Source organism: Phasianus colchicus, chromosome 9 (assembly GCF_987193195.1).
Source record: "Phasianus colchicus chromosome 9, bPhaCol1.hap1.1, whole genome shotgun sequence".
Taxonomy (NCBI): domain Eukaryota; kingdom Metazoa; phylum Chordata; class Aves; order Galliformes; family Phasianidae; genus Phasianus; species Phasianus colchicus.
The window spans coordinates 16,988,318-17,012,957 of NC_143444.1; the positions used below are offsets into that span (position 1 = coordinate 16,988,318).

Here is a 24,640-nt window from a genome sequence, read left to right on the forward strand (position 1 = left end):
GTTTTGTTATGTTTTTTTTAGTAAGATGTGATTAACTCTTAAGTGGTGTTTTTAACATAAAGCATTCAAAGAGAACATGCTGTGTTGGATAAATAGAGTTAGTTTGAGCTGTCATTTAAAAGCCACTGAGTTGTTTGCCTAAGGACAAACTCACTCTTTGAACTGCTAAATTTCTTTTGCCTTATAAATTAACGGTAGTAATGTTAACAGATTATAAAAGGAGAAAATACAGCCACTGTGTCAAGCTAGTGCATACTATTTGCCTTACATGTGAAGTTGCTCTTCAAATGATAGTTACATCTTTTGAAAACCTGCATTTGTTTTGCTAGGATGAAACATTTCAAAAGTTTCAGATCCCTGAATCACTGAAAGAAACCATTCTGAAAAAATCGTCCTGCGGGCTAATAGCTTGACTTGGAATTTTGGGTTCAGAGCATCTTGTTTTATGGTAATTATGGCAGTGCTGAATTCTGGTGAAATGGCTTGTAGACTAGCGGAGGGTTGGTTGTTTATCACATTTGAGTATTAGCTTAGGAACTGTGTTTAATATGTAACATCACATTTTACACAGAACCTGTTGTCAGAGTGTGGTGCAAGCACTGAGCTTGTTAATGTTCAGGTATTACTGCTGTGGCTTTTGCCAACCCCTTCGTGTGGAGGATCAGAAGAAGGATTTCTAAGGCCACTTGACCTCTGTGCTTGTATTCCACTCATCCTGTTGAATCAGCCTTATTAGAGGACAAGGTTCAGCTTTTTCCTGTTCTGGAAGGAAAAAACAAAGACAGTTTCTACTTTACTTATCTATGACCCAAAAACAGTTGGCTTTAAGAGCAGATCTATTTATTTGATTATCTGAATATTGACAGTTTTATAGAAGCAGCAGAAGAATATCAGAAAAAAAACATGCATTTAGATATTATACCAAGCAAACTGTATCAAATCATCTTGCACTGTAAAAAATGAAGAGTGGAAATGGATGTGACTTTTGTCATTCTAATTCTGTGCTGATGATTGAGGCTTTCTGGTCTGCGTATGCTGGCTCTGACTGACTACCTCTGTGCACTACAGGCTGATTCACTTTAGCATGAGCCTACAGGCAGCCAGGCAGAAGGTATGCAGACACTGAGGTACAGGTGATGTGCTGATACAGAGACATGCAGTAGTTTTAAAATCTGTAATCTCAAAATCATGCATTTTGTCATATTAAAAACTGCTGTAATGTGGTAATTATTAAAATCTGTGAACCAAACGGGGTTAACTCACATTCTGTTTAATCAGAGCAGTGATTGTAATGGTCTGATCCTCATTTTTAGCTTATTTTTAAAAGAACCCATCCCCTTCCCGCCACCCTGAAAGCTGCAAGTAGAACTAGCTTTGACTAGAGGCTGATGGATGAGGGATCTGACAGTGCTGTCAGTCTCAAAAAAAAAAAAAAAAAAAAAAATCATCTGAATACAGTGCGTTAGGTTACTTCTACAAGAGAAAGTAACTTTATGGTATCAGAAGGGCTGTGCCATGGGATCCAAAATGTCTAAATGACTGAAGTTACAAAATATTCATTTACTAGAAGACTAAAACCATTCCAACTTCAGACTTCTCCCGCTTCTGATCTATTACTACTACATCTAAGATGATCTTTGCAGTGTAGCTGCAAGCTGTTTTCAGGAGCTTAAGGCAGGAAGTGAGGAGGAGAGGGACATGCTGAAAGGTGCTGTAGTTACCCCCGAAGGAGGTTGCAGCCCCAGCCTCACTGTCTGAGATGCTAACCTTGCAGGAAGGCTGGGGAGGGAAGCAGTAGCGGCCTTGGCTTGTGACTACAGTGTCCTGCCATCCTAAAGAGTGAGTTTAGTAATGCTGAAAGTGCACAACATCACTTCAGGAAAAGCTTTCATGCTCAAAACCAAAAGTCTTCTGTGTGCTTTTTAAAAGTGGAACAAACAACATCAAATGACTTAAGTTTGACTTCTCTCGTTTTTACTATATTTTTATTCAAAATATGTATTCTCCAAATCTATCACATTGACATTATATACCTTAGCAATCCTTTGCATGAAGCCTGTTTTATTAATCAAGGCATGTGCTAAACTGTGGTTAATTGTCTTCTCCATTGAAATGATTTAGTCAAAACTGCAAAGTGCAAATGCATGGGGGCTTCTGATAGTGGTGTTGTGTGCTGATCGGGGACTGGAAGGAAAATGTATTTGCCCAGTCAGCAGGTTTTATAAAATAAACACCTCTTCTTCTTTCTAGGAAGGTCTTTTTTGCATTCAGTCTGTGGTTTTGCAGGTGCCTTCAAGTGTACTGACTTGGCTGCCTGCTGCCCAGAGAGGGCAGGCCTTGCTATGTGTGGCCCGGGGTTGCACACCAGCCTCCTGCACTCAGAGAGAACTAGCCTATGTGCTCCTTGAGCCTTCCTCCCTGCTGTTCTGTGCACCAGAACCTAATGGAAGCCTGCTTTGTCCCTTTATTGCTAGGTTAGTTTCCTTTAATATTAGTGCAGTGAATCAGCTCCTGGGGAAAGTGGGTCTGAGCATCAAAATGGGCTCAAGATGCTGGAAGTGTTGGTGGGAAGAAGAGTTGGAGGGAGTGAGACATGGTTTTGGCTATGGTGAGATGTTAGGTGATTCATCATGTCTCGTAAACCTGTAGCGTTAAGTTTCAGTGGTTTTGCGTTCCTCTACCAGTAGCTATATATGTACAGATTTGTCAGATCTGCCATCATGAGTGACTTGCTCGTTAGAGTCTGTCCCTGTCATCCAAATGTCATACAAATGGAGGTGCATCCTGTGTAGGTGAGGCACAGAGCCTTCCTCATTTATCTGCACTTGGATGCCAAGCCCAGCATTTGCCATCCACCAACCAGCTGTCCTGCACCAGGGCCTGGCACAGCTCAGCTCATACCTCTGCTCCAGTTCACGGTTCCCAGCTGCTGCATCCGCCTCTGACTTCACCCTGTTGTGCAACTAAGCTGCAGTGCTTCTGCCTTCACCTGCCCATGGGATGTGTGGTGCAAGGGCTTCCATGTCCAGGGCACAAAGAAATGTGATTTCTGGATTTCTGCAGACAGTTGCTTTTTTTTTTTTTTTAAATGGCTGTCTTCTGGCTTTTTCACCTCAAGGAGATATATAATAGATTAGATTTTCGATGTTCAAGCACAAGTTAAGAATAGTTATAAAAGATGACAATAACTGTACAGCACACGCAAGCACATGCCCTATCTTTCATTACTAAGATTGTGTGAGGGTCATCCTTTTAAGCGGATGGCTAGAGTTTGCTGTTTTATGTGCTTTTGAATATACTAAGCCAAATCCCTGCTGTTTGCTGTCTTGAAGAGTTTTCATGGTTTTGCTGATCTGTGTGGGCCATTGTGGCTGCAATCAGCCAACACAATTTGTGCTCGCCTGGTTCAAAAATGATAACTCTAGGGATTAGGGTGCAATGGATAAGCAGCATGGATAAGAGCTATTGCCGTGGTAACTTTAAGGTAGTTTGTGTCTCTGCTTTAATGGTGCTTCTGTTTTAAACAGAAAATGCAGCTGCAAGTTTCAGTAGACCTTCCTTTTTTGTTTTTGCAATGGTTTGCTTGTCTTGTTGAGGGTTAAAATCTTTTTGTATCTGACCTTGTCCCACAGCAGGAAATTGAATTTTGCTTTTGGTAGTAAGTATTTAAAGTCCTATTTTAAAGATTCTAGCATGTGGACTTTGGAGAACAAGAGGAAAAAGAGCTTTCAAAGATGTTACCTGATACTGTTCCTTATAAGCATTGTCAGATGCCCACAGAGTTGTTTTAATATAGAAGCTTACTATTTAGCTTAAGGTAATTAGGTATATGTGTGATTTATGGTATTGTGTATGCACTTACAAAGAAGCTTGAAAGCTAAGGTAATTAGGGTTTTTTAATTATTTTAAGCAAAAATGTCACTGTGGGAGAGATTTCTGAGGCTAAACTGACATGCGTGGAAAGAGAAGGTAAGTGCTTCCAGTCACCTTAGTTAGATCTGTTGTTCACCATACTCTAGAATGTGTCTGCATATATTTTTCTTTGCTCTAAGTCTGTCTTGTATTTTTGGAATTTCTAACGATTCTTTTGAGCTGCTGGAAAAAAAAAAAAAAGAGGGTGAGGCATGTCAGGTACTCAACTCATGGAAAGACGACTTCATTGTCTCCATTTGGGCTATCTCGGGCCTGCTACACACTGTGCTAATTTGTGTCACTTTCTTCAACACCGAATTTACCTAAAAGTCTCAAAATATCTGTATATCTATATCTATAAAACTTTGATTTTTTAATTGTTAATGCTGACTGAAGGCTGTTCTGATTGACTTCTTTTTATAACTGCTCACAGGTGTGAGGGTTGTTGTCTCTTCCAGTAGTATCTGGGTGCATATCCGAGTCAGATGATGTCAAAGGTTTTTAGAGTATGGAGAAGCCAACCCTCAGAATTTTGCATTACTTACTTTAGCTGTCAAACCTTTAATTAGAAATGAGATAAAGAAATGTAGCTATTCAGACCACTTAGGAGCCTCTGAGCCATCAGAGACCCGTAGAACATGGTTGTAGGAGCACTGCTGTTACATTTGTTGCCCTTGCTGGAGATCCAGCTGTGGCGTGAACCACGTCAACTTGCATGAAATGTGGTCCAGCCACCTTGTCTGAGCTGTCTTTTGGAACTCAGAGAAATGTTTGCCAGCATTTAGCTTTCTGGCATTTATATGGATGCTGTGTTCCCCTGCCAAGACGATCCTGTCCTCAAGTTCAGGATAAAGCAAGGACATTCCTTTATGGACATTCCTCAACACTGTTGTATGCTCTCCTTTAGGCACTGACCCTTGAACAGTTTTAAGTACAGAGCCTTTCCTAACTAAAAACAAGCTGGAAAATGAAATAAATTGCCTGCATCTAAAAAGTGTAGCAGGGCGTATTTCATGATGATTTATTTGCTGATCCTAACACAGAGGTTGAGCTGAGGAAGAGTACAGTTGCCTCTTGTGCTTTTTTAAATATTTTCCCTCCAATAGGAGAAAGAAACTTTAACTATTTTGAGGAGAGGAGGATTTGTTTTCCTTGAGCTCATGACATGGATCAGTTTTCAAGGTTTGTGCAGTGAGACGTTTAGTGTTACTGAACACATCCTTTCAGGGTCAGCTGTAGGAATTCAGCCTTCAACTGAACTCACAATCTTGTTATCTTTAATTAAAAAAGGGCTGGTGTTCTTAAAGTTATGGAGCAGTCTTCCCCCAAGCCTGTGTGGTTTTGGTTTTTTTCTTCCCGCTGGCTTTTGCTGTTTCTGAGGCCCTTCTTAGTCTTTCCTGATATCCTTGAGGTGGCTCTCATCAGCCATTAGATAAAGCTTTGGACATTATAAACTCCTTTCACTGCACGGTATTGTATCTTAGACAACTGATTTACGGCCACATATTTTTGAGCAAAAGAAGAGCTGTGTATGTAGTTCCAAATTGAAGCTGATAGGCATGAAGTGTGTGACTACTTGGGTTTATGAAAACCTATCACAAGGTTTTTGAAGACATTCCGATCTAAATTTAAAGAAGAAAACAAAACAAAATCATTCCTCACCTTTGTAGCAAGTGAATATGTTCTATGATCTTACTATTATTATGTATTTTGATACCTTTGCCTTTGTACCTTCTGATACCTATCGATGCTACCTGCGATGAGATACCAGATCATATAGATCACTGGTTCACCATAGGAAGGTAATTCCTCTGCTCCTCTCCATAGTGTAGTATCAAAGAAGGACCACAGCCAATGGCATGAATTTTACTGTCAGTTTCTTGCATAATACAGAATTTGTCTTGGTTTGAAAATCATTAGAACTTATGCCAGTGTTTTTTAAAAGCATACAAAGAGCTGAAGTATATATTTGCAATTTAAATAGGTAACAATTTGCTGAGAAAGGGAGACTCAGAAGACTTGTTTTCTTGGGTAAGCAGAGACCACTGAGGTCTGATCTAGGATTTCATGTGTGTTTGTGCATGGTATCTGATGATGCATGAATTCCTGTGTGGCTGATCATAAAAGTAAGATTCTTTTTCTTGAAACTGACTTTATAAAGTCTGGAATTCCCATCTCTGTTATGTTTAATTTACTCATTTTCAGGAATACAATAACAATAGCAGCGTGAGTAGGATGGTTTGAGGAGTTTTTATACCAATTCATTAAAAATATAATGGCTTTGAAACCTGTTTTTGCTCTCAGCAGGCATTTAGTTTTATAGGTGTTTTCCTTTTGGCCCCAACATGGAGCTCTACTGTAAACCAAGCCAAATGCTTCCTGTCGTTGTCTGATTAAAAAAAAAAAAAAAGTGTACTTCCATTCATTGTTTCCATGCAACTTCCTATCCTTTATACAGTAAGAAGGGATAAGTCTGTGACAATTTATGCGCTATCTCTGGGGAAAGAGACTTTCACAACAACAAAACCTTACATGTTGTTTGGAATAAAGAGCAAGGAATGCTAGAAATGGTTTTGTTTACTCATTTCTTCATCTTTTTATAATAATGGTTCTGGAGACAACTTGATTAATTAAAATTGATAAAACTGAATGCTACATTTGATTTTTCCATTCAGCCTGTTCAGATGTAATATTTTCTTTCAGTTTGGGATTTTGTATCTTGATACAAGTATTGATGGAATTCACACTTTTCTGAAATACAGACATGTCTGGAGAGAAACCACACTTTTGATTAATTTTAGCAGCTTTTGGGAAAAGGATAGGTGCTCCATGGGGTCTGAGGTTTATGTAAGAGTATCACCTATATTTGTATTTTAGACCAATTGCTGGAAACTTGTCTCTTTTCTGTTGCTTCAGGATAACTACAGAAAAAACTCAGCAACCCTATCTGAAACAGTGGTGAACTACTTTGGTATGGAAAACAGAAGATGTAGTTCCAAGGTTTATTTAAATGAATATCCACGCATCCATGCTGTTCTGTTTATACAGATTAAAAGATGGTCTTATACTAGTGGTGTGTTTTCCAAATACTTGGGTGAAGGGATGAAAGAGAGGGAGAGCATTGTACGTGACTGCATATGCATTAAGCATGGAAAAATACTTGAGAATAGGTCCTATAAGCAGTGTTTTGTTGTGGATCTCAAGAGAAGTTAGGGCTCTGACAGTACATTGGTCAGGAATAAGTGCAGTAGAAGTTACATAAAATGCAGCTCATTGATTAAAGTGATACTTTATGTGCTGCAGTACATCTGCTTTGAAAGACTTCTTTGTTTTTTAAGTACAGATGTTTGTTTTCTAAGATTATGTCTCATGCACTGGGATGCCTTAAAATTCTGCTCAGCAGATGTTAAACCAAATAGACTTTTCAATCTTTGCATTTTCTATTTAATTAGCTTAATATGTGTCTTATTTAGACACCTAGTGTTTTATTTAGTAAACAAGATACTGATGTATTGACATCAGCTAGCCTTGCCTTGCTTGTGCAATTATCAAAATGAGTTTTGCTTTATAAATTTGAATGTTATTTTACATTTTTCATGAAATGGATGCTTTAAGTATTTAGGTACAATTCTACTTTCTTAAATAGCAGCAGTACATTGCTACAAAAGTTGAGTTTGATTAAATAGTTAACTTCTCCAATTTAACATGCATTAATTTTGTGTCCTTATAAGGACAAAATGTTGTTAGGTGCTTATGTTTGAAAGTGGAAGGAAATATTTATTGCTTGCAAGATGCAATTTGAAATTTTACATCAGAGGAAAAATGTGAGTTCCATGCATGTAACAAGTGAGGCTTGGTCACTCCTGCTGCAACAGGGAGATGAGCTTCATGCTTTTACCAGTACCTAGGAGCAACAGGAAAGGAGATTTTTCCATTACATTCTCCAGAGAGGTGTAAAAGAAAAAAAAAAAAAAAAAAAAAAAAAAAGCAGCTGCTGGAGTATATATTAAACATAACGGCAACCCCAAAAAGGCATGGGATCTGTCATCTGTAGATCTGGGTGTCTCAGAATGGGCAGACAGAAGATGCTAGATAGACTGTGTTATAACAGAAATATCTAGAAAAACTGCAGGAAAATAAAGGATCAAAATACATTGCAAGTAGAGAAATTCGGTATGTTGATATATTGAAATGTTGGGCCCATATGCGGAATGTATCTGGAACAGAATTGGTGATAATGAAATGGCAATTAATTCTAGAGTAATAATTGTGGGTTAAGAACACACAGAGCAAAGTCCTGATTTCATGTAGCTTTTGCATTAGAAGTCAGTGTTAAGTTGGAATGTTATCTTCCAGAAGATAGTTTTCTTTTCCTTTGGAGGAAGAGGGAAAGAGCAAGAATGCCTGAAATGGGGTTAATGAAGATTAGCAGGCTTTGAGCTTTGGAATGGGGAATCTCTGTTTCTGCACATGTTTTTAATATTGTTTGTACATTTTAAACTCCATCTACAACGAAATGTTGCCATCTGTATTGAATATTTCTTAGGGATATACTTTTCTTCTCAGTTCAAGTTTTATAGCTCCCTAATTTAAATAGATACATGTGGAGCCTGAGGTTTTTGAGACCCTCTACAAACCCATTTGCAGTTTTTTTCTTTTGATTTTTTCTTTCAGAAACAGCCACAATTTGTCCATGAACCTTTCCCTTGTAATTTTAAACCTTTTCCATTTGTCCCTGTAGTAATTCAATCAAAACTAGTTCCACCATCAAAAATACCTTTTTTTCCTTTTTTTCTGACAAGAAGCCAATACTAGATACAGCAGTAAAAAAAATAAAAATAAAAATAAAAATAAAAAAAAATCCCTGAAAACTAAGGATGTGAAGGGAGGCTTATCGAGCCTTATGTACCACAGCTATATTGTCTTTGTGTTATCAGTACAATGCCTCTATCTTTATTTATTAACTCTTTGGGCATGTCTTGGAATGTCAAGGCTTTGTTGGGTATTTAGCAAATGAGATAGTGGCAAACGGGGCCACTTCCATGACCTGTAATTCTGTAGGTCCTCAGAGAGATCTCACTTGTTGAGATTGGGACTCTTGTTGGTATTTGTATTGTGATTCTATTAAACTTGCCTGCAATTAATTGTTTTTCAATGTGTTCTCCTAGATCTACTGGAAAGTTTTGGGATGAATGATGAGTCTTTTTAGTAGTTTCTCAGCCCTTAACGTGTATCTAATGGTGTGGAAACACAATGATCTTGGACTCCCAAGAGAAGATGTGAGGTTGCATGTGGGGGGTTCAAGTTATATTTACGCTTGTAGATCTTGTTTGGCTCAATCCTTGTGTATTTTTTTGTATCAGTGCTACCTTAGTGAAGAATCCTTTATGAGAAAAAGGATGTATAGGTGTTAACATTACTTCATATAGAATAGTGGCTCTTCGTCTGTGTGGCTATATCTTTCAGAACTGAGTGGTAAAGGTTTTAGGAAGGAGCTATTACAAAGCTTGTTTAGGTGCTCTGCAATGAATTTTAAACTCTTACTTCTCTTGTTTTTCAGAACTTTGCTGTCACTCAAAACTAGGTTTGAGGATCCTGTCTCTTCTTTCCTTCTTATCCCAGTTGTCACTGTGACTAGTTAATATAAGAAAAGCTCTTAAATTAACCTTCTCCAAAAGAGCTTCTGCAGAAGTCTGGCATTTGGGCATACTGAAATCACTGCTCTGATAGCTAGCCTCCTCTAGGGCTTGCTTTTCAACGTTAAAGTGATGAATTCTAGCAAGATCTGCAGTAATTTATATTGCTTTGTACCTGACAGCACAGAAATCCCTGGTGTTTCTCAAGACTGGATTTGGATTTTTTTGTCTTTATTTATAATGACTAGATGTATGTCATTGCCACATTCAAAAATTAATTAGGTTAAATCTATCATTCTACTGAAGAGTGCTATATCCCATTGGTGTTTCTTGTGTCCTCTTGTATGACATATGGGAAACGTACTAACGAGCTTTTGAACCCACAGCAGAGATTCATGTAATTTTCAGGAGCTGATCACACTTTTCAACAATATGGATATCTCCATGGAAATACAACAGAAAGTACATTAGCATTTATTATTCAAATAAAATCCATCATAGCTCTGAGCTAGTCTTAGGTTGTATCATCCTACTTTGCTACTTATTGTGTACTCCCCTATGTTGTATTTACTCCCATTTCTGCTACTTTCTTAGAACACGTTACTCATTAGTAACATGGATGATATGGGAAACAAGAATGCTGAAATTGTATTGAATACATTCCAGATGTTCATACCAAATAAGGTTAGATCTGCGTTAAGATTTTCATAAAGGTCTTCTTATTAATTGGAAGTGGAAAATAATTAAGCACTGAGCAGTTCTTTAAAATTCTAAATTCACTAACGTTTGCCATCATAAAGCACATTTGCAGCAATTAATTCTTATAAAACTACCTAACCTGCTTTCCTTCTTCAAAAGACTTTGCAGGCATTAAGCAATTAATATATAATTGTTATAAGAGCTAGGATTTGCTAACTGAATACATTCATTGAATGAGTACATAGTCCAAATCAGTAATAGTGAAACAAAAGCCAAACAATGACTGTACATTACACATTTATATTCTCAGTAGGATAAGGAGTGAATCCTAAAGGCTTGCAGCCACACAAACAGGAGAAATGCGGTTTCATATTGGCTTTCAGAGACAAGCAGATACTGCAGAGGTGATAAATAAATGGATTAGTGTCGTCATAGAAAGGGCTTTCTGTTGGATTTTGTTTGTTTGTTTTTCTTCTCAGAGTTGTAAATACACACTGTAGTATTTAAACTACCTAGAAGTAAGTAGATTTTTGGCCACAGGAAGGTGGTGTGGCAGGAGGATGGAAGGAATATCAGTGGGAGGAGTCTGAGAGGAGTCAAGAAGAGAGATAGCAGTTAATTTGGAGAAAAGAGAGCTCCTGCTAGAGTGACAGTGCCTTGGAGTGTCATGAGACAAGACCTGCAGGTGCAGTGGGTGGTGCTGGAAAGAAATGTTGTTATTGAGTGGTGAGCGGGTAGCTCAGGCAGTGCTGGGGCGTGTGTAATGTAAAGAACTGAAATAAAGCATAAATGGAGCGCTTGTGGCAGAAAGAACTGTCTCACAGCATGTACAGACTGAGTGCCGGTGGACTTTGTGATACAGAGAAATTGCCAGAGCATTTAAGAGAATATTCCTGAGTCTTGAGCTCCTCAGAAGCTCCTAGGAAGAGTGTGGACCTGGGACATTTCTACACAAACACCTATGCAAAACTTGACAGAAATGCGACATCTAGCATAAGCCTCTGTTACTTACCCCATCATACATTCCTGTATTTGGGTAATCTGATGGTGTATGTGGTTGGAATACAGTGGAACTAGCCTTCAGTAGCCATTCTGATCTCCAGAGCCTTTCAGAGACTGCATTTTAGTCACTAACTACAATAGACTGAAAGCAACTCTGTCAGAAGAAATAACTCCTCTTTGCCCCACGTCCTTCCCAAAAATGTTGGTTTCTTACACCGAGCTGCTCAGAAGAGCTGTGATTTAAGGGAATGGTGTACAGAGCTGACAGAAGTCGCAGTGAATCAAAGAGAAAACGTTGATGTGTGCACACAGTGGCAGCACTGGGAGTGGAGTTGCTCAAGGATGCAAAGGGGAAGGGAGGAGAATGTACAAGAAAGGTAGGAGATTGTTTTGGGGCCTGGCGATAGGGTGGCCGCTTTGTTGCAGTGATGGTGGGTAGTTCACAGTGCTGGACATGCAGCTTGTCTGCTGTGCATCAAGGCCTGCCCTGTGCTGGCAGGCCCAGAGCCAACTCGTGTGCAGGAGTCAAGGGGCCACACTCGTGTGACCAGGGACCCATGGCAGCCAGCCCTGTGAGGCCTGGTACGCCGCTCGGGTGTGCTGCCAGCGGGGTTACATGAGTTCTGCAGGATTTCTGGCCCACCTCCAGATTGGATGGATAGCAGGCAGTGTGGGCATGCCTCCGTCTGCCTGTCATTGTGTAGATAAGCCCTGCTGCGCGTCGTTATCCAGAATGTGAACTGCTACTCCCTTCTGTGAGTGTTTCCATTTTGCAAAGTGAGTAGCCTGCCATGCGGAGCTCTTGCTTAGCGTGCCTGGGGGTGCCAGGGAGGGGAGGACATTATAGAAAGCTCAGGGCTGTGTTAAATGTAATCCTTATTGGTCACTGTCACCTTCGTGTAGATGAGCCTTACGGAGATGGGGAAAAATACGTAACTTCCTCTTGTGTGGCAAATGTGTATCAAATAAAGACCAGCTGCAGGGGAGGGTTGGTAGGTGTACTGAATGGAAACAGGTACTCAGGAGGGGATCAAGTGCCAGGAAAGAGGTATTAGCTCTTTCTCCTGAACCTTTGCTAAATGTATGTTTTTTGTCAGCAGTCCATTTCCATCCTGTTCTAAGTCTTACAGATTCTTATTCCTGTGCCAGACTTTCTGATCTCTCTGTCCTTTATATAGAGGCTATCTTGCCCCATACATTTCTGGGACCTCTCCCCCATGCTGCTATTTCTTTTTGGCGTGCGCTTATACTTGTGTGAATTTTCTTTCCCTGATTTTTTTTTTTTTTTTTTTCTCTCTTATGGTAGAGACATCTTTACAAATGTCAACTCCACTCTGGTTTGCAAGAAAAGCAATTCAACACGTGGCTGCTCCTTGGCTCAGTTTGTTCCCTAGCCCAAGAAATGCACATATTTAGAAATTCTTTTTATGTGCAGATTGTGTAATAACTTGTTCTGCTGCAGGACTTGCATGTCAGTGGTTGGGCTAATTGATCTGCGCTTGTACATCAGGAAAATGAGCCCTTGCTGCTGGCAATACTTTAGTTACAAATTCTGAATGTTTTTTCAACTGTTCCAAAGGGCAATAGTCTCAGTTTATTTTTATTATTTATTTATTTTTTAAACTGACTGTCACTGCTTGGGCTGCTTTCATCTTACATGCATATTCTTAAAAAGGGGTAAAAAGACAAACCTGCAATCCACCACACAGCCAGTCAGTGCTAATACCAAGCTCCTCATGCAGAGAGCAGGAAGTTTGTGTATCTTCTGCATCCCAAGCACAGGCATGTGTAATTTATGCCTGCAGCACTGCCTTTAATAACCGCTCCCATTCTCTGGGAGCTGGCAGGATACGTAGCATGCACCAGTGGGTCTCAGGAGCAGCCCCTTCTGCAGGACAAGACATGCATAACCCAAGGCACTGCGGAAGTATCACCGTTCTCAGTGGCCTTGTTTTTTCTATAAAATGTCTGTTTTAAGATGGGCTTTGACTTTAAATGGCCAGTTGCTAATTGTATCTTGAGTGAACTGTCTTTTTAACCAGCAAAGTCAGTCATTCCTAATATAACTAAACGTGTGCACTCGGGTCAAATGATCTCTAGTGCTAGCTAGATTGCTGGATGTAGATTTCACAAAAACAGAAAGAGCTCTGCTATTTGATCATTTAAGCGTTTTCTTTCAGTGTGAACTTTTTATTACTATTATTAATAATATATATATATTTAAAGAAACATTTTACTTTAATTGTAGTTGTATGCCAGCCAGAGAAATCAGAATTCTGCTTTGTGGTGCTCCTTTATATGGTGCAGCTTTTGAACTGACTAGTTTGTCTAATTCTTATCTAGCTGACTCTGGTGCAAATTAGGGGTTAAGTCAATTGGCGTTCTCCTGTGACCTCCTGAATCCAAAACATACTGTATCTGTTACTGTCAGGGGTGGGTTTGAGCCATTTTGGAAAAGCAAGGCTGCTTTTCATAAATATTTGTCTTGCTTTAGTTTCCTGAGATATAGTTCAAATGTAAACTTCTCAGTATGTTTCAGCTTTTGCTCCATCTTGTTGTATCACATCACACTGTCTCACGTACTGTATGAGAGTACAGCACTGCATCATGCTGTGGTGATTATTTAAAAGGGCGTACACTCTGTTTTGGACTAGATATCCGTTATCAGTGTAGATAATTGCTGTCAGACGCAAAATAGACTCAGTAAACAAACATTTCATTTTATCATGTGATAAACTTCTGTTCTGTCCAATGTATTTGAACGATGTTCACCATAAATCAGCAGTGCTTCAAAAGCAACATATGCAACTTGCCCAAATCCTTCCTGCTGGAATTGCATTATACTAGAGATTAACTTTTTCATTGTTGTATATACATAGTTGCATTTTTCAGTGTTCGGAGATAACAATGTTTGACATAAGCAAATAATTCATATCTAAGATTAACCAATTCCTCCCAACTACTCTATCTGTTCTTTTTCTCCTTCAGGGTATTTTTGTCATACTTTTTTTTTTCTCCCTTAATTTCCTTTCTGATAATGACAACACTACCTTCAATTTTAAATAATGTATTTTAAATTTAGACTTTCAGAGAGAGAAATACATTAAAATTTAGCATATTCAGGAGAACATGCTAAATTAAAATTTGTTCATAATGTGGATAATAAACACGACATCTCTGTTTGTGTTCCCATTGGTTTTGTGACCAGAAGGGAATTTATTATTTGACAGATGGAATCCACGAATTGCTTTTTTTCTCTAAATGATATGCATCTGTCTCTTCCCCTGCAGGTCCTTTGCCAAGGAGTGAGTGTGTGCTGTCTCCTGTTAACAGTTCGCACCCAGTCCATGCCCTGTTGGAGAGTTTCACAGTCTTATCTGGCTGTGCAAGCCGAGGCACAACAGGCCTACCACAAGAGGTGCACGTCCTCAATCTCAGAAATCCTGAGGAAGGTCTCGACCATCATGAAAGAGAGGTAAAGGAGTAATTCCTTTTCTTCCAGATCCGTGACTAAAAATGTGTCTGCAAATGGGATTATTCTAAGTTTATTTTCTGAATTGTGAACATCCAGACTATACAAAGAAGCACATGCAGTTTGCATTGGTATTGTCCACATATGCTTTGCATGTCATAGGAGTAAACTACTTCCATACCCAGTCATTCTCTCTGTCACCTTTCACAACCACGAAGTACAGTTTAAAAAGTTGGTGGGATGGGCAAAGGAAATAAGAAACAGATTGGGATCTACGAGAGGCCTTTACAGAATTGGCTGTCTTAAAGCCAGATCATTTACCTAAATGTGTTGTAAATTAACATGAATACCTTTGGATCCTTGCCACGACCACTGTAAACAAATACTAAAGTTCAGATTCTTATAGCCCTGTAATACATCCTTAGTGCTTCACTGAGTGGGGAATGTTGAGCAGATAGCAAGCGTTGCTGATAATGATAGTTCTTAAGTACAATCCAATTACTTATTTATATACATTGCACTTGGAGAGACTGGCAAGAACTTAAGCTGCTCTGGAAGCAGCAGAGGAGAAGAAAATTTTTGATGTTAACTTCTGCAGTACTGTTGTTTACTATCAAAACCAAGTGCTGAAGTGAAAAGAAAACATTGCATGCCACAACAGCTGAGTTTCTTAGTTCATGTTCCTACAGTTATTACACACACAAATCCTGAGCTCTTTTTCCCGTGAGAGCAGTGTATGTGTGTGCACAGTTAGTAGAATTAGTGATGAAAGAACAAAGATGATGTTCTATCATATGGAAGCTTAGCAAAAAGGAGTCTAAATCTCTGCTGGAAGAACTTGTAAGTGGAATCTTTTATAGTGAGTTCAATTCAGGCAGATACTCTTGACCATAATCAGTTTTTCCTGTGACTTCAATAGTAGCCTTGTTGCGTTTGTACTGTATTTAACTCAGTGTTCGGTGCATGCATCTGTAGAACTTCAGCTGTTGTATATGTTTTCAGTATTTACACTGCCTGAAAGATCTCGTGTATGATTAAAGAGAAGATATTTACTGTTTTATTCGGTAGGCATCTCATTGATAGTCCTTAATCAAAAATGTCAGATCAACTTCAACTGTCGTAGAATGAATAGAAAAATAATATTTTTTTTCTGAGAATGAGGAGCAGAGATTCTATTATTGTTATCTTAAAATCTGTAAGGCACTGGGTTGTTGTGAATGACTATATCTACCTTTTTTACAGGCAGCTTTTTAGGCATGAAAAACTGTTTGAAGTTGAAACCTGTGCAGTGTAGTTTCTTATGGAAACCAAAAGCCTTATGTAGTTCTGCTATGCATTTATTAGTGCCTCTCTTGTCACTCAGGTCTTTTAAATCTATTGGGAAGTTTTAGACAGATTTATTCTGACAGGTAGGTCTCACAAGGTAATCACAAGTCCTGTTAAAAATATGTAGAAGAGCGTCCTCACCGTAGGGACCTGATGTAGTGTTAATTGTAAATACTTAGTGGCTAAAGGGTGCCTGAATGTGAGGTGAAGTAGCTTAAAGCTGAGCTCACATCTCCCAAGGGGCCAGAACAAATCAACTGCAAGGCTTACGTTTGCATGAAACTAAATGTTATCATATTTTGATGCTCTTAGCATGAATTGTGTAGCAGTACAGTTTCTACAGTTATGCACACACAGCATGAACTAGAGTCACATCTACATGGGGCTGGAGGCTGTGCTAGTACTAATTGTCTTGACAGCATGACAGAAGATTTAAATATTTGGCTTTGCATAAAAATTAGTTATTGTCTACCAGAAGGATACTGCATGTGTCTGTTCTAACATGTTATGAAAGCAGTTGGCCCAAACAGTCTTTTCTGTGGTGTACTAATGTGATGGGCATAGAATATATTCCACAACTTGTAGCTCTTAGCCACCTCCTCCCTACTATTTCCCAGTTGCAGCCCTCAGAAATCACTGCTCTGAAAATGAATGGGAAGCTACAGCAGGGCTTGCTGGTGACAGTGTAGACCAAGAGAGTGTACGCAACTTGGGAAGTTCAGATTTTACTTGTAGAACCAGAGTCTGAAAACAAAATGCGAATATATTCTCCACTATTGTACAGATCAACTCCAAGTGAACCTTTTGTCTTGAAGTAGAATTTTCCATCACCTCAAGTTAAATTAATCTGATTTACTAGCTGAGGTTTTTCCTGTTGCCTGCAAATACTGATAGCAAAGGTAAAGATGTCACACAGTATAGATAATATACTCCAGTATAAAAATAGTATTTTTGACAGTACACTAGAATCTGCAGCTTCAAAATTATTTAAAATAAATCACTCATTCAGTTGCTGGCTGAAATTCTGGTAACATGGAATGCAAGGTCTGAAAATCTCTTAAGTGAGGGCTTGCTTTAGGGTGAAAAGGGGAGACCGGGTTTTGTTTTGAACCTGCCAAGTGCTAGATGCTGCGAAATTACACATCTCTCACATCCTGGTAGGAGTGTGAATTTCCTAAAGCAAAGTCTTTGCAGAACATACTCACAAAGTTATCCTGGTTCTCTTAAATGTGCAACATACATGTTTAATTTAACTTGGCACTTGTGTACAATAGACAGACAACAAACATCCACAAACTTAAAGTTAGGAAGGGTGGCTGATGTAGGGGAAGGGTATGGTAGAGGAATGTGTTCCTCTGTAACATGTGAAGACTTCTTCATTTAATAATTAATAAGGTTTGGCTGTGTTTTTTTTGTTTTTTTTTTTCTCCCTGGAATCAGGGGGGGAAAGAAAAAAGCTAGACCAGAAATGTGTGGGATTATGTATTCTGAAATTTGCGAATCTAAGTTGATAACTTAGCACTTGCAGGTAAGACTGACATCTCATAGATGGTCATACCATGAAATGCTGCGATCGTGACTCTGATCTCCAAGGAATTTATTTGTATTTTACATTGTTTATCTTGGTTGATAGGATGTCTTGTTTGTTGAGACTGTCGAGACATTTTCTCCAAGAAAGAACCCCAAAAGTTTCAGTGTTTTTGAAATATTTGGTAGAACTGTCTTTTATGGCACTTCATATTGGCTGTGCTTTATCGTAGGAAATAGAATATGGGTGCGTGTAATAGCCACAAGTGTTTTTATTGAGCTTGGCATGAAAAATGCAAGCCTTCTTTGTTTATTTTATTTGATCAAATATTCCTGAGGAAGTGAGAGCATGTGTGCATTTCTCTACTGGGGCTCAGCTAAAAACCAGAACTGTCAAACACTTACAGGAACTTTCTCTGTGGCTTTTGGTGTCTTTACTGCTCAAGTTTCCTAGTTTTCAGAAGAGCTTGCTTTCTTGTGAGGCTATTCATTCTGGGAAAGAATTGTTGTGTTTCTAGCAATTTGCACCAGAAAAAAGTGTATAGAAAAGCTTTTATTTTAAGATTAAAGTCACTTCTTAAACAGATGTGTTATCAGATCTTCAATTAATGTGACATTCTTTTTATTCTTTTAAGAATATCAACTGACATTATTTTATTCAATGCCTGTTGAGTTTCCCTGATCTGCTTCAGGCATGCAGTCACAACTGAAATAGTTAAAGGTGGAGCAGGGGAATGTAAAATTATTCTCATGTGGGTACTTAGGATTTGAATACATGTGACTACACGGAATCAGAATTCCTGGCAACAGATTCACTATTGTTTTCTTGACATCCTCATCCTCAATAGCTTTAAGATGTTATGCCTGATACAGATGTTTAACATGTGTTATGTGAAATGAAGGCAGGAAAAGCAAGGAATCGTCTTTATTTTTATAATCGTGATTAACGCTTCTGAGGCTGTAATAATTCCAGTCTTTCTTCTCAGTACTGTGTGACAACAAATTCATAATAATTTATTATTTTCCTTTGTGAGCAGACCTGATATGAAAATGCATATTAGTTCCTATGGAGTGGACTAATTATTATAGTTGGGCACTTACTAGGGAAGTACCTCCAGGTTCCTGAGCTGGCCTGCTTAAAGCCATGAAATAATGTGCAAAATGTCCAACATTGTAGTATTTTCTGAGAATTTGAAGAGTTGTAAAAATGGGACAGGAAGAGACACTGAAATTGTCACCTGATAACATTTTTCTACATCCTGACTTTTGCTGTGCATCCTGAATTCAGGGTAGTTTTGTGTTGGAACAATTCATATTTTAGGACTTTGAAGATCCTGGATCATTTTGCTTAGATTTCCCCGTGCATTTATTTAAACTGCTTTCAGAAGTTTATTTCAAAAGCTTATCTCAACACACCTCTAGGAATACAGCTATATTTTTGAGCTGTGCATTTTCATATGCCAGTTGCTGCATTAGCATTTGTCCATAAAATGTATGCACCTAAAATTAATGAACAACTGGGTGTCCAAGCTTTAAATGGCTTTAAATACTTTCAGATATTCTAGTCGGTTACAGCAGTGCTTATGTTAATTGATGCAATGCATGTGGAGTCTGAATAAATGTGCCTTTGGTGTCTTGTCACCTTTGCAGCAGGATTTATTTGTTTTTTCATCCGTTCTGTGAGGTGGTGATCTTGCAGAAAGGTGTGCACGTTATAACCTGGTGGAATTCTATTGCCAACAGTATGACACTATCGGAAGTCTCTGCAGAAACAGCATGGCAGACATTATTTTGGCATTATAACTTCCATGCCAATTCTCTTAATTTCAAATGCTTGGATAATCACCTTGTTTAATTTTTCATACTTCCTCTTGATTGTACTTGTTAACTTTCATTTCTCTCCCTACATAATTTACAGATTGTTATTCTTTCTGTCCTTTGGGTTTTAGGTTTTGTTGTTACAATTTTCAGAGCAAGATTCCTTAGATTACTCAAATTACACAACAGTGTGCCATGGCCATATTGGTGGAAATGTTTGTTTCATGTTCAGGCGCACAGAGATCTGGGGGCAGCCTTGAGAAAGAGCTCTAATAAAGGGGACTCACTTTGAGTGTGGTTAGACGTGCAAACCTGCTGCACCCAGGCCTTGAATTCTTGGCAACAACATAGGAAGGGAATTCAAAGTTCTTTGACAGTTATTTGACAGTGTAGTTGGTGAAGTTTTTGTTACTCAGTCATTCTTTTATTTCAGTTTATGCTTATTCCTTCCTCTAAGAATGTATTTTTTTTAAAACAGGTTTTGATTTAGTGACAATCGAATGCCAATTTGAGGTGTTTTAGTCTTATTGTCTGAGACACAGTAAAAATAAAATGAGCTTCTTTTTCTACTGAGCTTTCTAGTGCTGAGCTCTCAGCATCAACATGACCAAATAGTCTGAAATTGACAGAAAAGATGGGCTGGTTTTATTTGAATTTTTGAAGCACTTGGCAGCATGGACTTAAAACCTTTCTGGCAACCTCTTCTTTCTAACTCAGTTCTTGTCTGTCCTCTCCCAAACTGAAAGAATTGGATAGTTATCCTATGCACTAAAACTCATAATGAATCAAAAGGCACAGATATAAAAAGGTTGTTTTACTCCTGTGAGATTAAAGTATACCACAGTTTTCACTGTCACCGTCAATGCTGTGTCTGTGCACTGCCATATCATTTGGCTACACAAACGTGGTGTTTCTAGTAAGCCGATCAGAGTATGTGGTACGAAATTCAGGCTGGGAAATACAGGGCATGTTGCTCGGTGTCATGGTTTTGGTTTTTGCTTATTTGACTTTCAGTATTCAACATCAAAACATCGTGTACTGGAAGTGTTAATGTTCTAACTCTACGTACCTATCCCTATACATTGCGGAAGTCACGGGATCTGACCCTTCCGGGGGGGGCGGTCTCTTACTGCCTGGCAGTGGGTGCTGGAGGGTGCTTTCCTAGCCGTTCCAAGCTTTTTCAGGTTTGACTCGGTCTCGGGAACTCTCTCTCATATCTTATTTCATTCATTAGTCTCAATTTCAATTAGATTGTATTATATTGTATTATTTTGTATTCCGATATCATAGTTAGTAAAATAAGTTTACCTCCATAGATTGTTGCCGCTGTTTCTTTCCTTTTCCCCCTTCCTTCCCATTTTGTGGGCCCAGGTGGGGGGTGGGGAGGGCAGGGGCATACTGCCCCCTGTCACGGGCATAAACTGATCCAGTTAATTCCGTGACAGATTTTGGTGGAGAATGCGGGCATAGCTGCCTTTTGTTTTTGGTTTTTGCTTTTTGGCTCTTAGAACGAATCTCGCTCTCTGCTCTTAGAGAGCTTCGTTAGGGAGCATTATCAGTAGTTCAGGTTTTGTGCTGGGAAACTTGACCTTGAAAGACCAGGCGTACTGCCAGTATTCTGGGATATTTGTAAACTTTGAGCACTGCTTAGTCTGGGTAGTGCCTTTTTTTCCTTTCCCCCCCCCTCTTGTTAGTTTCAATTCATTAACCCTTTTTGAGCAGAAACCAGCGATGAACCCACTCTTTTTCGTGGAAACGCTGAGTAAGGGATTAAAAGCTATGGTGTTTCTCGCGACCTACTGGCGAATCATCAATGTCATCTTTACTTGTTGTGGAATGGTGTACGTATATAACTACATACGGGCACTGACGGAGACGCCTGTATGGTACCTATCTTGGTACCTATATGCAATGTTTAATACGAATTTTGACACTTGCATCCCGGATGGAATGACTAATTTCACAAGCAACTACATCCCAGATGGAATAGCTAATTTTACAAACCACACGATGTTCAAACCAGTTTCCAGGTTTTCCTTTTGGTTTATCAGACGCTTTTCCAATGCTGAGTTAACTCTCATGCTTGTGGTCGTAATATTACTCTCCCTGAATGTATTCCAATACAGGAATAGTAAGCAGAAGGAGTCTCCTCCAGAACCAGAGAATGCTGACTGGCAGGGAATATGGAGAGGTTTAGGAAAAATCTTAGAAGCATGGGGACCCGCAATGTCATGGGATTTCACTCTTGAGCACCTGTGGGATCCCCAGAAACTTAGCCAGTATTTGGAACAGGGGCAGTGCGGCTCAGGTAAATCTAAGGAGGTACAACTTATTTGGGGTTTGGCTTGTGCTTACCGTGCCATATATAATACTGTTTTGGAGAGAGAGAGTTTCCGAGCTGAGGTTCAAGCCAAAGGGAAAGTCAAATCTGATCAATTACAGGAGACACCAGTAACAATATCAGTTGCCCCTGTGGAGGGCAAGAAATGGAAACGAGTGTCCTCGCGTCTAGAACGGAAAAAAGAAGAAGAGGAGGAGGAGGAGGTGGAGGAAGATCCAGGTGAGGGGCCCTCCTCGAAACCACCAACATCAAGAAAGGCAAAAGGAAAAACTAAGAGACATGCAGAAGAGAGTGATGAAGAGGAAGTTTCTATTACTACTCGTCGGCCTCTGAAGATGACTGAAATCCAAGGCTCAAGAAAGGAATTTATACGGCGCCCAAATGAAACTATCGTTTCCTGGTTAGTTCGCTGTTGGGACGACGGGGCCAGTAGCTTGTCTCTAGATGGTAACGAAGCTCGCCAATTAGGAGCCATTGCCAGAGATCCAGCTATTGACAGAGGAATTAGTCGATGTCTGGATGGGGCTGCCTCCCTCTGGGAACGAGTATTAACAGCCGTGAAGGAGAAGTACCCCTTCAAAAGTGGCTTGAAGCCTGTGACGAAAAGATGGGATACAGTTGAACAGGGTATCCAGTATTTGAGGGAAATAGCCGTGGTGGAAATGTTGTATGACCCAAACTGTGTTTTTAACGACCCACAAGGCCATGACCCTGAGAGAGTGAGAACAACGCGTGAAATGTGGCAGCAACTCACATCAACAGCACCAGCCAGATACGCCTCTGCACTATTGGCAGCATCGGACAGATACCAGGACCAACAGAGAAGCCCCTTAGTTTATGAATTGATTCTTATGCTCCAAAGCTATGAACAACAGCTACCCCTAACTCTCGCCGCCATCGCCGCCATCTCACAAATGACGGAGCAACTGAATAAAGTCCAAGAGCAAGTGTCTTCACTGATGAATCGTGACAAACCTGTAGAAGTATCAGAAACGCTTGATGAAGATCAGAATAGTCAAAAGAGTCTACTGAAGGAGCTGATGAAACTAATACGGATTGAACTAACTAAAGACGATGAACCCTCCTTCTCAGGTGCAAAATCAAAAATCTCAGCTGTTAGAGGCAAACGCTCTCCAGCTCCAGGAAGGAATCCTACATCGCGACTTGCCTTGTGGCGTTACTTACGTGACCATGGAGAAGACATGAGGAAGTGGCACGACCAAGCTACTCATGTACTACGAGCACGGGTGAGAGAATTACAAAGCAGATCAACTGCCAGTGCAGTTGCTCCGGTTACCACAGGTAATGAATAGAGGGGCCCTGCCCTCAGTCAGGGGGGGGAAAGGGATAATAGAGTTTATTGGACTGTGTGGATTCGATGGCCTGGCACATCAGAACCACTGAAATATAAGGCATTGGTGGATACTGGTGCACAGTGCACTCTGATGCCCTCGACTTATGAAGGGACAGAATCAATCCATATTTCTGGAGTGACTGGGGGCTCTCAAGAATTGACTGTGTTGGAGGCCGAGATAAGCCTCACTGGTAGGAACTGGCAAAAGCACCCTATTGTGACTGGTCCAGGGGCTCCATGTATACTTGGTATTGATTACCTCAGAAGGGGGCATTTCAAGGATCCTAAGGGGTATCGATGGGCCTTTGGAATAGCTGCTATAGACACAAACAACATTAAGCAGCTGTCTGTTTTGCCTGGCCTGTCAGAAGATCCGTCTGTTGTGGGACTGCTACAAGTAAAAGAGCAACAGGTACCAATTGCTACAAAAACGGTGCACAGACGGCAGTACCGCACCAACAGGGATTCCTTGCTCCCCATTCATAAGTTGATTCGTCAACTAGAGAGTCAGGGAGTGATCAGCAAAACTCACTCGCCTTTTAACAGCCCCATATGGCCAGTGCGTAAAGCCAGCGGAGAATGGAGGCTGACGGTGGACTATCGTGGCCTGAATGAGGTCACACCCCCACTGAGTGCTGCTGTGCCGGACATGTTAGAACTCCAGTATGAACTGGAATCAAAAGCAGCCAAATGGTATGCCACCATTGACATTGCTAATGCCTTTTTCTCCATTCCTTTGGCCAAAGAATGTAGGCCACAGTTTGCTTTCACCTGGAGGGGTGTTCAGTATACTTGGAACCGTTTGCCCCAGGGGTGGAAACACAGCCCAACCATTTGCCACGGGTTGATCCAAACTGCATTAGAACAGGGCAGTGCCCCTGAGCACTTGCAGTACATTGATGATATCGTTGTGTGGGGTGATACAGCAGAAGAAGTCTTCACAAAAGGAGAGCGAATAATCCAGATTCTTCTGCGTGCTGGTTTTGCTGTTAAGCGGAGCAAAGTGAAAGGACCTGCTCAGGAGATTCAGTTCCTAGGTATAAAGTGGCAAGATGGCCGTCGTCACATCCCGACAGATGTGATCAACAAAATCACCGCTATGTCTCCACCCACTAGTAAGAAAGAGACACAATCTTTTTTGGGTGTAGTGGGCTTTTGGAGAATGCATGTTCCAAACTATAGCTTCATTGTAAGCCCCCTTTATCATGTGACGCGAATGAAGAATGAGTTTACATGGGGCCCTGAGCAGCAGCAGGCTTTTGAACAGATTAAACAGGAGATAGCCCGTGCCGTGGCCTTAGGGCCAGTACGGACAGGGCAGGATATAAAGAACATCCTCTACACTGCTGCTGGAGAGAAAGGTCCCACTTGGAGTTTGTGGCAGAGAGCCTCAGGAGAGACCCGAGGCCGACCCCTGGGATTCTGGAGTCGGGCCTACAAGGGGTCGGAAGAGGGCTACACTCCAACTGAGAAGGAGATCTTAGCTGCGTACGAGGGGGTTCGGGCTGCTTCTGAAGTGGTCGGTACTGAAACACAGCTCCTTCTAGCACCTC

At 40.2% G+C, this 24,640-nt stretch overlaps 1 protein-coding gene across 3 annotated transcripts in view; it reads left to right on the plus strand.

Annotated features, from left to right (window-relative positions):
* Positions 1 to 24,640, plus strand: part of TGFBR3 (transforming growth factor beta receptor 3) — a 127,329-nt gene that overhangs the window by 38,804 nt on the left and 63,885 nt on the right. For all 3 annotated transcript variants that reach the window (XM_031614808.2, XM_031614809.2, XM_090146369.1), the window contains one exon: positions 14,540 to 14,724. In XM_031614808.2, coding sequence (XP_031470668.2) covers positions 14,540 to 14,724 — 185 coding nt within the window. The remainder of the gene's footprint in view (positions 1 to 14,539; positions 14,725 to 24,640) is intronic.